The 14388-nt window shown below is 47.6% G+C and overlaps 1 protein-coding gene across 17 annotated transcripts in view; it reads left to right on the top strand.

Moving 5' to 3' along the window:
- The window catches only part of CACNA1A (calcium voltage-gated channel subunit alpha1 A), a 2932691-nt gene that overhangs the window by 2766641 nt on the left and 151662 nt on the right, over window positions 1-14388 (top strand). For all 17 annotated transcript variants that reach the window (XM_069604327.1, XM_069604317.1, XM_069604315.1 and 14 more), the window contains one exon: window positions 2176-2371. In XM_069604327.1, the coding sequence (XP_069460428.1) occupies window positions 2176-2371 (196 nt within the window). The remainder of the gene's footprint in view (window positions 1-2175; window positions 2372-14388) is intronic.

Raw genomic sequence — 14388 nt, 5'->3', positions numbered from 1 at the left:
TACTCCAGGATTTTTGCCATTCAAAATAAGAACCAGGCGGGCCTGCGAGTTGTGCTGGACCTTTCCACCCACAACCTCTCCTTAGCCCTGCAAAAATTCAAGATGGTTACGCCAGCTTTTATAGCGGAGACATTGAACAAGGGAGACTGGATGTTCTCCATGGACCTGAAGGACGCGTACCTACACCTGCAAATTGGACGACGTGCTCCCCTTTTTGACGCACCTCGCTTATTTGGGCGTACAGGTGGACTCCTGCCGCACATACCTTGTAGCCATTGGGGCTTACAGGAACTTGTAGGAGGGTATCTTTTCCTCCTCTAACCCTATAGTCAAGAAACATCTGACTTGTCTCACAAGGCTCTACCCGCCCGTCAAGCGACCTCACCCGGTGTGGGACCATAACATAGTCTTTGGCGCCCTGGCGCACAAACCATTCAAGCCAATGGCGTCCGTGGACATCAGACTGGTCACCATCAAGACAGCCTTACTAGTCGGTCTTACCTCGGCTCGCACAGTCAGAGAGATCCAGGCGTTGGTCGCCTCTGAACCATATACCACCTTTCACAAGAACAAGGTAGTCATGTGGACGCACCCGGCATTTCTGCCCAAACTTCAATTTGCATTTCACTTGAACGAAGAAACTGCCTGGATGTCAGGCGTGCCCTAGAATTCTACTTGGACAGGACCAAGGGCTTCTGCAAGTCGGACGCTCTGTTTGTCATTTTCGGAGGCTCATGGCCAGGCTATCAGGCCTCTAAGGCCTCCATACCCCGCTGGATGGTCTAAGCCATCAAGGAAGCCTATGAGGGCCAGCACAAGCCGCTCCCGACCAACATGCATGGCCACGCAGTCAGGGCCAAGGCAACGGCCATCGCATTCCAGCGCCATGTCCCTTGGCAAGTGATAAGCAGGGCGGCTTTCCTCACCCTCGGCTTTCTGCAAGAATTACTGTTTGGATGCCGGCTCCAGATCTGATGCGGCTTTCGGACAGGCGGTTCTCAGGAACCTATTTGCTTAAGGAGGGTCTCCTCTCCACCCTGGGGCTACAATCAGTTGTAATCACCCATACAATATGGAGGAAGGGGGACAGGAAGTAGGAGTAATTATAAGTTACTCACTGTAGTGACTAACGTACTCTTAGTCCGTAGTCCCCTTTCCTCCATACGTCCCACCAACCTCCCCCCTAATAATACCGGTGTCATTAGGCAATGTTACATCTATTGTCGAAACGTCAGTGGAGACTGAGGTGTGACGCCAGAGGGCAGAGTCAGGGCAGCGCATGCTCCCTGGGCCGCGCCCCCGCGCGCCTCTAAATTTAAAGGGGAGGAAAGTTTTTTCTGGTGGGATGCCCTTACAGTATGGAGGAAAGGGGGCTATGGACTAAGAGTATGTTAGTCACTACAGTGAGTAACTTATTATTATTTGTTTATGGCATACAAGAATAACATATTTTGTGTTGGATTGATCCCAGGGAAACTGAGTTAAAGATATGATAGCCTTTCTCTCTGCTCTATGAGCCTTTCTATTTCTGGGACCACAGGGAGCCCAACCTTTCACGTTGTCATGTTTCTTTTTGTGGAAGACAATCATATAAAAACATATAGAGACCTTAAGCCTCAACCTCGTAAAATGGTGAACATTTCAACAATGCTCTGCTCTTTAGTTCTAGGACCCATAGTAAAGGTGTGTTCTATTTCATTTGGACACAGCCAGGGTGTGGTTTTGTTGCCTGTTCGTTCACATATTGATATAATATGCTCAACTGTCATTCATTCACATTCTCCACAGATCTTCTCGCAATATCTTCTGCCATGTAGTCACATTGCCCACAGAAATCACCCAGAGTATACTGAGCTAGCTATACACATTTTCTACAGCCCTTCACGTGTCTCGCAGCAATTGATCCAGGGACTCCACTGCCCTTCATCAACATTTTCCAATGCCATTTCATATCAGTTCTCCACAGCCCATTAACCAGATTCTCCACTACCGGTCATAAACATTATCCAATGCTACTTCTTCTCTCTTCTCCACAGTCCTTTATCCAGAGTCTCACTGCCCTTCATCCCCATTCACCACTGCCACTAATCTTTATTTGCCACGGCCGGGCCCATCTCATGCTCTGTCCAGTAATGGGTGTGAGGTTCATTGGTCATCTCTGTTTTTCCATTACAGACTATAACAGACGGCAGCCCAATGAAGCGCTCGGCCTCCATGCTGGGGCACTCACGCTCCAAAGGCATCCGATTGGACGACTACTCGCTGGAAAGAGTCATTCCGGAGGAGGGCCAGCGACATCACCAGCGCCGGCGGGAACGCAGCCATCGCACATCAGAACGCTCGCTGAGCCGATACACCGATGTGGACACAGGTCATAGTCGCACAGAAGTGGGAACCCAGCAGGGCTCCTTTAGGTGGGGGGTTGGTTCTTGACCTTTAGGGAGACCCTAGTTTTCACAAAGTATGGCTGCTGCATATTGACATCATAGCTAAGTGAGAGAAATGAGCGGGATGTAGCCTTTTCATTCAAAATGCTCTGTCCCAGGGCAGCTTCCCGCGGCCCAGAACAGGCACAGGGCATGTTTGAGGCTGGGCATGCTGAGATTTTAGGTAGGAACCCAGTGTGTTGCATCCAATGACCAGAGAGGTGTTTCAGTCAACTAAATATTGCACTGTGAGAACATGCCATTAGAATAGGACTTCCAGATTCAAATGGCTGTAATGTCATAATAAGAGTATACCGCATAAAGCAATGTCTTTATGTGCTAAAGGTTTTCTACATAAGCTATACACAACATCCCAATATTTGGCCATATCTGTCACAAACCAAAATTGAACCAAACTTGCATAGGGTACTTAATATCATTTGGAAAAGTTATAGTTGTTCGGCTCAGTTAACTATGGTGTTCATATTTACAGAGACTTTAATCTGGTGGTTACTTGGATGACTTAATCTTATGGTATGTCACATTACAGGTGACTCCCAAAGTGGATGTTTTATGCTTTATACATTATTTTACTCAAAAACATGCTTGAAATGCAGGAGGAGAGAACCCGTTTTGCTGGGTGAAGCAGGCAATGCATGCTACTACCACAGAATTACAATTGTTGCAGTTCACTAATGTCTTGTATGACATCCGCCAACCCCAAGTTGCATGGGAATTTAGTGAATGTTTGTGATGTCACAAACATTCACTGGCTATTCCCCTCAGAAATGGTCTATATCCAACTACTGCTGACTTTGGAAGTTTAACTACTTTTTGATTAACTCTATCAATCTATGACAGAAGCGGTAGACCATTTTTAAACCTGAAAGTGTTGCAAAACCTGCCAAAGGATCCTACATGTGTTTGCCACAGGCATAATTTAAAGTGGTGCGCAATTGTTGGAAGAATGTTTTTTATGCTTTCTTGATACAAAGTAAGGCCATACTTCGGAGGTCTAGAAACATATTACAATGTTTTTGTGTATTCTATTGGATTTGCTCTTCCCACAGAACCCTCATTTATGGTATTCTATCTCCAGTGCCAGCTGTCTTTGGAAACATTTTCGCCACCAGTGGGGGGCAGCGGGACTCTGCGTCATTGCCTCTATGGGGCCCCCACTGGCCATGACATGGAAGCCTGTATATATAGAGCCACAACGCCGCATTCCCTCAGTTCCGTTTTACTGTGCACTCTGTACACTTCAGGAATGCCACCTTTTTAAAGCTTTGACTAGGTCTTGCCCTCCAGTAAGGCCTTGTGCTTCAAGTCCTGCCTGTGTTGTGGGAGGCAAGCATCTGTCTCCAAACCCTACCAGGGTTTATTTATACTTCCTGTAGGAAAAACAAAACCCAATCCATGCATCCAAATGCCTTGAGAGAGTATGCCGCAAGGCTCTTTACCTTTTGCCACAGCAGTGGCAAAAGGGCTCCATCAAAGCCACCAGGTGATTAGCAGAGGAAGTAGGAAGAGAATTCTCTGACCCAGAAAGACAAGAGGTCCTATTCCCCAAATTACTCCTTGAGGCATCATTCTTCTTCATCAAAGAAGAGGAGTCACCATTCCAGGAACTCCTCTGAGTATTCCGCCCTGCAGGTACAGTTTCCAACCCAATCCACCACTCTGAAGGAATGAGAGAACTTCTGGATAAAGAGCCTCGATATCTTTGCCAAGACCCAGCATCGATTGTTAAGACGGATTTCTGAAGTCTGACCTGGTGCGCAGAGGTTCAGAAGGCCATCCTAGTTTCTTGGAACAGAGTAACCTTCTAGACAAGCCAGACCAATCAAGGTAGCATTGGCGGCGGTCAAGACTAGGTCTCAGGAAGGGTGAGGGTGATTGAAATCCCACAATGAGCACATACAGTAAACGACACAATCTTCAGCAGTATTAACAAAGCCAACACAACACTAACTATGAAACATATGTTCAGTAACCAATGGCCTAAAGGAATATTACACAGTAGAGATCCACAACCTGCAAAGAAAGGGGTCACACAGTACAAATATATCTTAGGCAGTCCTTCAACAATTCAAACCCTAACTTAGAGGCAGTCCAGTCCCTACGATGAGTGGAGCCTTGAGCTCAAAAGTACTTTCAGTGCCGGAGCACGCAATTCTGCGGTTAAGTTCAAAATGGGGTCTCTTTAAGGGGCTGTAGCCACTCAGGAAGGTGGTTGAGGTGATGAAGAATAACTTCCCACTATTCAAGAAGGGTCTCACCAAGAGGGCAGAGCAGGTTCCATGAATTAGGAATATCTTTCTCCACTCCTGGTAAAGGGATTGTGCCAGTTCCACTGCAGCGAGTCTTAGGGCACAGGGCGGCACAGCAGCAAAGCACCCACGAAGATCGTCACCACAGCTGGGCGGCACAGTGACCACGTATGCTCAGGTTCAGGCGTAGTCTGTTAATTCCAGACTTAGGAATGCTAAGTGTACAAAACTCTGCGGGCGAGTGCCTTATACCCACTGTTTACGGTCTTCAAATGCTCAAGTCGAAACTCAAAACGGCCGCGTTTCCAGGGCAAAGGTCCCGTACGAGCTGGCTAGATCACTAGACGGTTCAGGAACTCTTCCGAAAAGGCTTGCTTGCAGGTTAAGCAGGAGGTGCAGAGAATAGTTGATCCCACTATTCGAATGGGTCGAAGCACCCTTGCAAGCCTTCTAGGTTCGTTCAGAAACAGGGGATCCGACGGGACAACAGCAGGGCCAGGATACAAAGCCTTCCAGAAGGTCACAAGCGGTTCCACGGATCTGCTTCTTGTTTTCAGGATACTTGTCTCCTTTACTAAGTTTGGTGTGAACTCAGAAGATTGACCTGGAATGGGTGTAAGGTGCGTTCTCTTATCCAAAGTTTCCTTTGCCCAAAATGAAGAGAAATCAATAGGAGATCTGCCCACATTCAACCATCCCAGATGTGGACTAATCACTCACCACGGTGGCCCCAGTCACTCCCAGCACACCAGACATCCTGGCATCCAGGTTGTGTATTTGAACTAGACAGCTCCAGCCCACATCCTGGAGGCACACACACAAGGCATGCAGAAGCACGCAAAAGTTTTGGTTTGCGCAGGGATCTGCATGACCAAATAAGGAATTTTCCGGGTCGGCTCAACCTGGGGAAGACGAAGGGACAAGATGGCCAAAGCACAGAACAAAGGACCTCGTGGCATGGCCATATTGGCCACTGTCCACTGTCCTAGGCCAAATGCTGTAATCATGGTTTCGACCAAAGAAAAGAGTGAAAAATGCTTTAAAAAGAACTGCTGTCACCGGATCTGTCCTGGGCATACCTCTACATTCTCAAAAATCCTTTGAGGGTGTCAAGGGCCTTAGAAATGAAAATGGGACCCCAGCGCACTGTACTGTAAGGTACATTGTGTACTGATAAAATGTTACTAAAAAAATAGCAACAAAGTGAAAGACTAAAGGAAACAAAGTTTCCCAGTACTGACAATCTTTCCTACCATCGATGACTTTGGCCTTGGCACCACTGGCGTAAACGGGGCAGGGCCCACCACCCTTAAAGGACTTGGCAGGGACCCCTCTTGAGATCACGTCCACATGCCAACGGGCTCAGACTCAGCTACAAAGCTCTCTGATCCAGACCGGCCAATGGGGCTCCTCCTTTGGGCGTCATGCTACTTACGCCAGCCACACTAGCCTCTGCGCTGTTCAGCGCTGCCTACACAAATGTACCTCTGAAGTATGCCCCACTTCTTATGAACAAGTTCATGTCAAAGATATCAGAAGTCTTTGACTATGAAAGTGACCGGTTTGGGCTACAACCACTTTTTCCCAGAGAAATGAGAACCTTTCAGGAGGAATTTTATGTCAATGGGGAGGATCTCATGGATCTAGCCTCCAACCTTTAGGAGGCTAGCATCGTCGACACCTCTATTGACCTGGACTTCCTCCTGGCACCAACTTTTGGCAGGCTTCATGATTCTTTCCAGAAATTGATGGCCAAGGTGCTGGAAACACTAGGTTTGTCAGCAACAATCGGGCCTCACATTCAGTTTGAGCTGACTGACAACCTGATCAAAGACCCCTAGAGAGAGATCTTACTGCCCTATAAACCAACAGTGGAAGCCCCAGTCTTGCAAACCTTAGTGAAGCCGACCTCAGTTACTACAGTGGTTCACGAAGTGACCAAGAAACACAGTGTGGCAATCTCTGATATGGCTTTTCTTTCCACCTATGCCTCCTCATACTGCCTTTTGATTCAATCCGTGATCGCCAACCTAAAGACAACCTGCTTCCCCTCTTTTTCCCTTGACACAGCTAATAAGAAGATGTTGGACGCTTTGGGGCAGAGTGTTTGCCTCGGGCAGCTTTGCCTTGAGGTAAGGTTATGCATCTTTCACCATTGTCAAATTCTTTTGGTCTGTGGTTTTGGAGGCAGCTGAAAGTCCCCTGATTGGAGACATGAAAGAGAGCTTCAATGCTCTGGTGCAGGAAGGAAGCGAGGTCATGCACCAGATCTTGTGGTTGGTCCTTGACTAGGCTTACTATGTTGCGCTTGCTTTGGCCATGGGTATGGTCATCAGAAGGCACCTCTGGATGAGGACCTCAGTGTTCGCTCCAGACATCCTCCAGAGAAGCTCCTGGACATGCCTCTTGATGGGCACAATCCTTTTGGAGCCTAAACCGATGTCTCCCTTTAGAGGTTTCAGGCTTCAATAGCCACAGCAAAGTCCCTGGTGTTAGCTGGTCAGCAGCCTTAGCTCCTCCACCAAGAGGAAGAGTGTTTTGACCCTTTTCCTTGATTGCCTTCCGTGGCAAACGTCAGGCACTTTCAGGCAAACAGCAGTCGCGCCTCCCCCCCACCTCCTGCCTGGAAAGAGGTCAGAGAGGGGGCATGGTGCAAAGTCCCTTTGAAGGGGACTTCCATAATTGTACCCTAGTAGGGGGGTAATCTTGTTCAGCGAGGTATTGTATCATACCACTTCAATGATTGGGCCCTGCTGGTCGTAATGCAGGGTTATTGCGTCCTCTTTGTTTAACACCTTTAAGACCATCCTCCAACCTGCCTGTCTCCCTCCTTTTGTGGGAGGTCCATCAGCTTCGGGCAAAGGGTGCCATAGAATGGGTGCCCGGTTCAGAATGAGGCAAGCATTGGAATTCTCTTTAGGCTCTGGTTCCAAAGATGGACTGGGGCTTGTGCCCCATTCTGCATTTGATGATCTTGAACTTGTACCTGCGGAAGTACAAGTTCACATGGCACGTCTGGCCCTGATCCTTCAAGTTCTTGATATGCAGAACAGTTGCCAATCCATCTCAAGCACAGAAAGCATGATAATAATAATAATAATAATAATAATAATTTGTGATGGGATGCTCCCATTATCAATACAAAGCCCTGACATTCAGCCTTTCTTTGGCACCCACGGTCTTTACCAAACCGCTGGTAGTGGCTCACCTCAAAAGGGAAAGCATGCATGTCTTTCTCTACCTGGATGTCTGGCTCTTCCGAGCTTGCTTCCAAGACCAGGCAATCAGCACATCTGCACTTCACGTGCAGTCTGTTGCACAGTTTAGGCTTCTCCCTGAACTTCAAGAAATTCCATGTTTTGCTGTTCGAGTCCCTCTGATTTATCAGAGTGGTCCTGGACTCTTGCCTGGGCAAGACCTTCCCTCCAGATAATCAAGTTGCAAGCAGAATGTTCATGTCTTCCAACCGCAGAAGATGGTTCTGGGCTCAGCATTTCTGCTGCTACTGGGTCTAATGGCTTGATACATTCTAGGGATGCCAGAGACCCAGCAGCACATGAGGTTGCCTAAATGCTGCGCCATTGTCAGTGGTTTCAGTTTCAGGGCAAGATTTCAGACCTATTACGTTCCACAGGATCTCGCATGAGAGACAAACTTCTGGGCGTTGTTGGTCTGGCAAACCTGGTCACAAATTACAGTGCCCAAGTATGCATCCTTGAGGGGTTTGGGCACTAACCTGTTAAACGCTATGGTAAGTGGACTTTATTCTCAGTGTTAACCGGAGTCCACAAATAAATTTCCAGGCACAACTGGCAGTCAGGCTGGCCTGGTTGCATACCTCCCCTCAGAGCAGTGCAAGTATGTGCTGATCCTAATGGACAACATGGTAGCCATGCATTACCTCAACAAACAAGGTGGTGTAGGATCTTTGTCTTTGTGATAGAAGCAATGTGACTGTGGTTCTGGGCCCTAGAGAATAGCATGCCACCTACAAACAGGCTATCTGTATGGGACAGGGAATGTCATTCTGGATACTTTCAACATGCAGACATCGACCTCCGATGATTTAGAGCTCTGCAAGTAAGTTCTGGAATAGATCCTCAAGTGGACCTCTGTCAGGAAATCGTCTACTGGGGATTCCCTCAGGAAAGGTTCTCGTCCACGAACGTTTCCTTCCTCTCATTCCTGTAATCTTTTAGCAACATACAGCTCTATTAAGCCCTGTACACGAAAGCGGCTTTACAAGCTTATGTCATTCATTCCTTTTCGCTCCTTTAAACAACAGTGGGGGTTGCCATGGAAACGGTGGATGCCGCTATACCTACACACTAGGTTACAGCGTACAAAGCATTCCGCCGTTTGAACGCGCTGCCTCTATAAAGCTCTGCCCATGACGGCAAACGCTGCTTCTGATTTTTGTTTGGAGCTGCCTGGATTCTGACTTTGCTATTTTCTTGTGCCTTGAACCTGCTTATGCTGACTACGGATTGTTTCTGCTTTTGACCTTTGGCTTTGTTATTTCGGATTGCTTCTTCTGGATTACAACTACGGAACACTTACCTCACCACTCTCGCTCAACGCCCTGCTGTTTACCTGACTGGAACGTTGCCGACTTTTGGACCGCTGCAGACCCTTCTTCAATCTTCATCCCGGAATTCTTGTTGCCTGGCTAAGTACTTTCACAGAACTTTTGTTTACCCACGTCTACGTCACTATTGTTATTACTGTCCGGAACTTTCAAGGATTGGGTTGTGTGGACTAGAGACTTCCTTACACACATTAGGCATCCGCGCGCCATTGGGGGTTAGTTGTATCTTGGATAGATTCTATTGGGACTGCCTTTCCGCCTGGAACTGGACATCTTCATGTGTTACAACAACATCCTTCTTCATGAAAGACTGGGAGACGCCCCGAATTACACTCGAAGCACAGTGGCATAAGAACTTCTCAGTACGTGAGTTATCAGAGGATTGCTTCTTGTCACGTTGTTCCCTCTAATTGAACTCACACCTGACACTGTGTTCCTTTCTGTGCAGACAACTGTGTCCCGGGGAGTTTTCCTTCTTTCAAACAATCCCCCTTCCAAACAGTCCATTTGTACTTTTGGCACTTGCATTGTAGGGAAGAATTCTACGGCTACACTACGCGCTCAACTGTCCACTGGGTTGCTCTATCTATATCTCCTGGTGAGAATCTTGTCATATTCAGAAGCCTTTTACAACTAATACCATGGAATCTGCTGAAGACCCTTTAGCAGCCTAGGTCCAGTTGGTGGCCGGCTTACGCGCAGACATGACTGCATCACCTGATGTAACTCAGCATCGGATAGACGTGTTACAGGCTGGTTTAAATTCCAGGGGTGGTGCTACTGCCCCTCCTTCCGCCTCTAATTCGGGTGGGATGCCTCCTCGACAGGATAACGTTCCTGTTTATATGACAGCTCAGTTCCCCTTGGCCCCTCCGGAATGCTTTATGGGTGACCCTAAGACATACCGAACGTTTATAAATCAATGTAGACTACATTTCTTGTGTCGCCCTACCTCATTTCTGGATGCCACCACTAAGGCAGCTTTTGTGTTGTCATGCTTAGGTGGGACAGCGGCAGTCTGGGCTAACCCTTTGTTGGAACAGGGTAGCCATCTCTTGTATGACTGATGCTCTTATTTCTTCCATGTCACGTGTTTTTGACACCTGGTACAAGTCTCAGGCCTCGGGTTTGGAGTTGCTTACTTTGCAGCAGAAGGATATGTCTCTCTTAGCATACTTGGCTAAGTTTAACCAATTGGTAGCTGAGACCGGTTGGCCTGACGAGAAGAAGGGGGCCCTTGTTTATAAAGGTCTCTCAGACGCTCTGAAGGACGTCCTAGCCACTGCCCAAGTTGTACCAACTGCTTTTACAGAATTGGTGGACTTGGTTCTCCAGATTGATGCAAGACGAGCAGAACGTAAAGGGGAGAAAAGAGCGGTTCCTTTCACAGAACAGTCTCCCAGTACAACGGAACCTATGCAAATTGGTACCCTTCGGGGTCCAATTTCCTCCGAGGAAAGGGAGAATCACCGAAGGAATAATCTGTGTTATTACTGCAGCTCTGCAGAACATTTTCTGAGACAGTGTCCCAAAAAAACACGAAAACAGGGAAACTCTAAAGCTCGGCAATAGACGGGGCCCCTTTGCCGAGTCAACCTAACAAGGGCTCTGATTCTAAGGTCTTGGTTTCAATCTCAGTTGAGATTTTTGCTCCTTCCACAGTCTCCTGTTTTACTGACGCAGTCTGTGATTCAGGGGCTACTGCTAATTAGGTTGACATTCAGTTTGTTCGGGACCATTGTATTCCTTTAATCCCCAAGACTTGTCGGGAACTGGTTAACGCCGTTGACGGCACAACCTTACTGTCCGGACTTGTAACCATGCAAAATGTTGATCTCACCATGACTACGTCACATGGCTATACCTAAACAATGTCTTTCGATGTCATTTCAGCACCTCAGTTCAAGCTTATTCTAGGCTTACCATGGCTTAAGAAACACAATCCTTTAGTGGATTGGGCTACTGAAACAGTGTTTTTTTTCCTCTGATTTCTGCACCACGTCTTGTTGTGTGAGAAAGACCTCCACGCCGGGGCCCTGCACACATCTATTGGACTCTGCTATGGTCATCGGAGCTGTTACTGCCACTGTATTACCCAGGGAACACAGAGATTTGAAGGATGTTTTTGATAAGAAGGGGGCAGAGGTCCTTTCTCCTCATCGACAGTATGACTGTCCTATTGACCTAATCTTGGATGCTACCAAAACCTCCGGTCGCGTCTACTCCTTGACACAGAGGGAAGACACAGTACTCAAGGACTATCTGGAGAAATCTTTAGCCTCAGGTTTCATCAGACCAGCGCATTCTCCAGCGGCATCGCCCCTTTTCTTTGTCCCAAAGAAGGAAGGCAATTTACGCCCTTATATTGATTATCACGCATTAAACGCGGTTACCATTCGCAACCAGTACCCGATTCCACTCATCTCGGTTCTTCTAGACCAGTTGGGTTCATCAGTGCTCTTTACCAAGCTGGACTTATGCAGTGCATATAATTTGGCTAGAATGCGGAAGGGGGATGAGTGGAAGACGGCATTCAAGACAAAGTATGGTCTTAATGAATATTTAGTTATGCCATTTGGCTTATGTAATGCCCCGGCCACCTTCCAGTGTTTGATAAATGACGTTTTCAGTGATTTACTTGATCAACTTGTCATTGTATACCTCGACGATATACTGGTCTATTCTCCATCCTATGAGACCCATGTCCAGCATGTTTCTACCGTTTTACAAAGGTTACGAAACCACCACCTCTATGCTAAGTTGGAAAAATGTACCTTCCATGCTACACATGTGGAGTTTTTGGCTTATGACATCAAGAATCAGGGGGTCAGTATGAGCAACTCTAAGATTAAGGCGATTTTAAAATGGCCTGCTCCTACGTCTATTAAATCTTTGCAGTCTTTTTTAGGATTTGCAAATGACGAGAGGCGTTTTATACGTTCATTTTCTGCCACTGAAGAAGCACAGACTGCTTTTGATAACCTAAAGACTGTGTTTACCACCGCTCCAGTTCTCCAACATCCAGATCCTACCCAGCCCTTCTATGTGAAGGCTGATGCTTCTGATCAAACAGTCGGTGCGGTACTATCCCAGATTTGCACTGATACTGGGTTTTTACATCCGGTTGCTTTTCACTCCAGAAAACTCACCAAGTATGAAGTAAATTATACCATCACAGAACGGGAACTATTATCAGTACGTGATGCCTTCAAGTATGGCGACATCGCCTCTTGGGTACTGTTAGGGAGAATTCTCTGTTTAGGCTGAATTTCCCTACCTAGTGAGTCCCCCAGCAGCTTTGCTGGATTTCTGGGGTTTAATTTTTTTCTCCTGCCAAGAGTGAGACTCTTTTACCCTCACTCTTGGACATGTTGAAGTGTGTTTTCTTGGTTAAACCTTGTGTTGAATGGGCTATGGGGTCTTTTACTCCATAGGGCCTCATGTATTTTTGTGATGTGGGTCACACAGCACCCTCTGTGCCGTGACCCAGGGGTGTCCTAGGGACTCCCCAACATAGACTCCATACCCTGGGACTGACTACTGTCTCCCAGGGCATGTAAAGTCACCAAAGACTTTGCTAGTCTTGAATCCTGAACAGAACCAGTACAAACCATCATATTGTGGACGTACTGGCTGGGGCAATTCGATTGCCCCAGGGTCTGTTAGTCGAGGGGGCACGTCTCCGTCCCCCCTGATCGAGTTTTGGCTGGTGGCAGTGGAAACTACTTTTTATATTCGACCGCGAATATTTCCCTATGGGATTTCCCATTGTTTTAGGCTAACACATTTAATTATTTATTTACGGTAGCCTTAAACATACCACCGGTTTATATATTTATTTTTATAACTCCGGTTGGGACTTTTTGCCAAAACTTGATTCTAAAATGGCGTTGGTGTTCGCCTCTGTAACTCTGACCCAAAGTGGAGCCCTTTGTTCCACTTTTGGCGGGCTTCTCCACAGAAGCCCTCCAAAGTGGTGCCACTCTGTCTGGGGTACTTAGGAGGGGTGGAGGGGGATTTAGGCACCCTGGACTGAGTTACCTTGGTAACTCAAGTCGCACTCCGTCCTGATTGGCCCAAGTGGTGAGCCGCCCGGCTCACCACTTAGCATGGTTGAGTGACAGCTAGGCTGGGTGAATGGGGGTTTGCTGCATAAAAGCAGGGCTTTGGGGACTGGGACTTCAGAAGTCGCCACAGGACCAAGAATCCGACGAGGGAAGAGCTGAGCCGACCTGCTTCGACGACACCACCCGGTGGAGCCCTGCTGAACCGTCTCACCACTTTTTCCCGACGACCGAGGAGAACTCTTAACGGAGTGGCTCCTTCCCTTGACTGGTGGGGACAACCAGTTTTCGCCTTCTTTCCGTTCTTTGAGGTATCTCGTGGCCGCCTTGCCTGTGCCAAGCACCCCGGCAACCGGAATACCACACTTTACCCCCATACCGCGAAAGTCGGCACCAACCCTTTAACCGGAGGACTCCGCGGCTGGTTTCTTCCCGGGCAGTGCAACGACCCTCTTCTTCTGCTCTTCAGCGAGAACTTCTTCTCCCCTGACCGACGTCGAGCCCTGCTGCCACTGCCTGGAACAACTGCCACCGCTGGAGGATCCTTTCCGCTTAAGGTACTGTGTTCTGCCTGGCTTCCCTTGCTACCGACTGTACGGGGTAGATTTAGTCCCCGGCTTTCGAACCTGGGAGTGCCTGGGACACTTTGGCTAAACTTTCTGAGCCACTCTAACCTCTTTTTGACTCTTTGCAAGACTTTGAATCTCTAACTAACAGTGTGATCTTGGGCACATTTTCGCTCCGGCTACTCTAAGAGTGGGCCCTGCCTAGTGCCTTTTGCTCACCTGTGACTTTATTCTTCTGTAAGCCTATTGCAAGTGCTCTGGACCTTAGAGTGGTGTGTCTAACCCATTTCTGCTTTTTCTCTCCCTTTCTTGGAAACTACTAGAGTGTCATCTAACGTTAAGCACTCACCTCTGTTTTAATTAAGTGGTGTTTTACCTAGAGTTGTCTAGATAGGAGAAAGGATTGAATCTACTTTCATTATAACTGTGTTGAAGTACTTTTACTATATTTTTGCTAGAGTGTTTTTAACTTAT

Source organism: Ambystoma mexicanum, chromosome 3q, assembly GCF_040938575.1.
Source record: "Ambystoma mexicanum isolate Mex_15411 chromosome 3q, UKY_AmexF1_1, whole genome shotgun sequence".
Classification (NCBI taxonomy): Eukaryota; Metazoa; Chordata; class Amphibia; order Caudata; family Ambystomatidae; genus Ambystoma; species Ambystoma mexicanum.
This window is presented reverse-complemented; position numbering and strand designations above follow the sequence as displayed.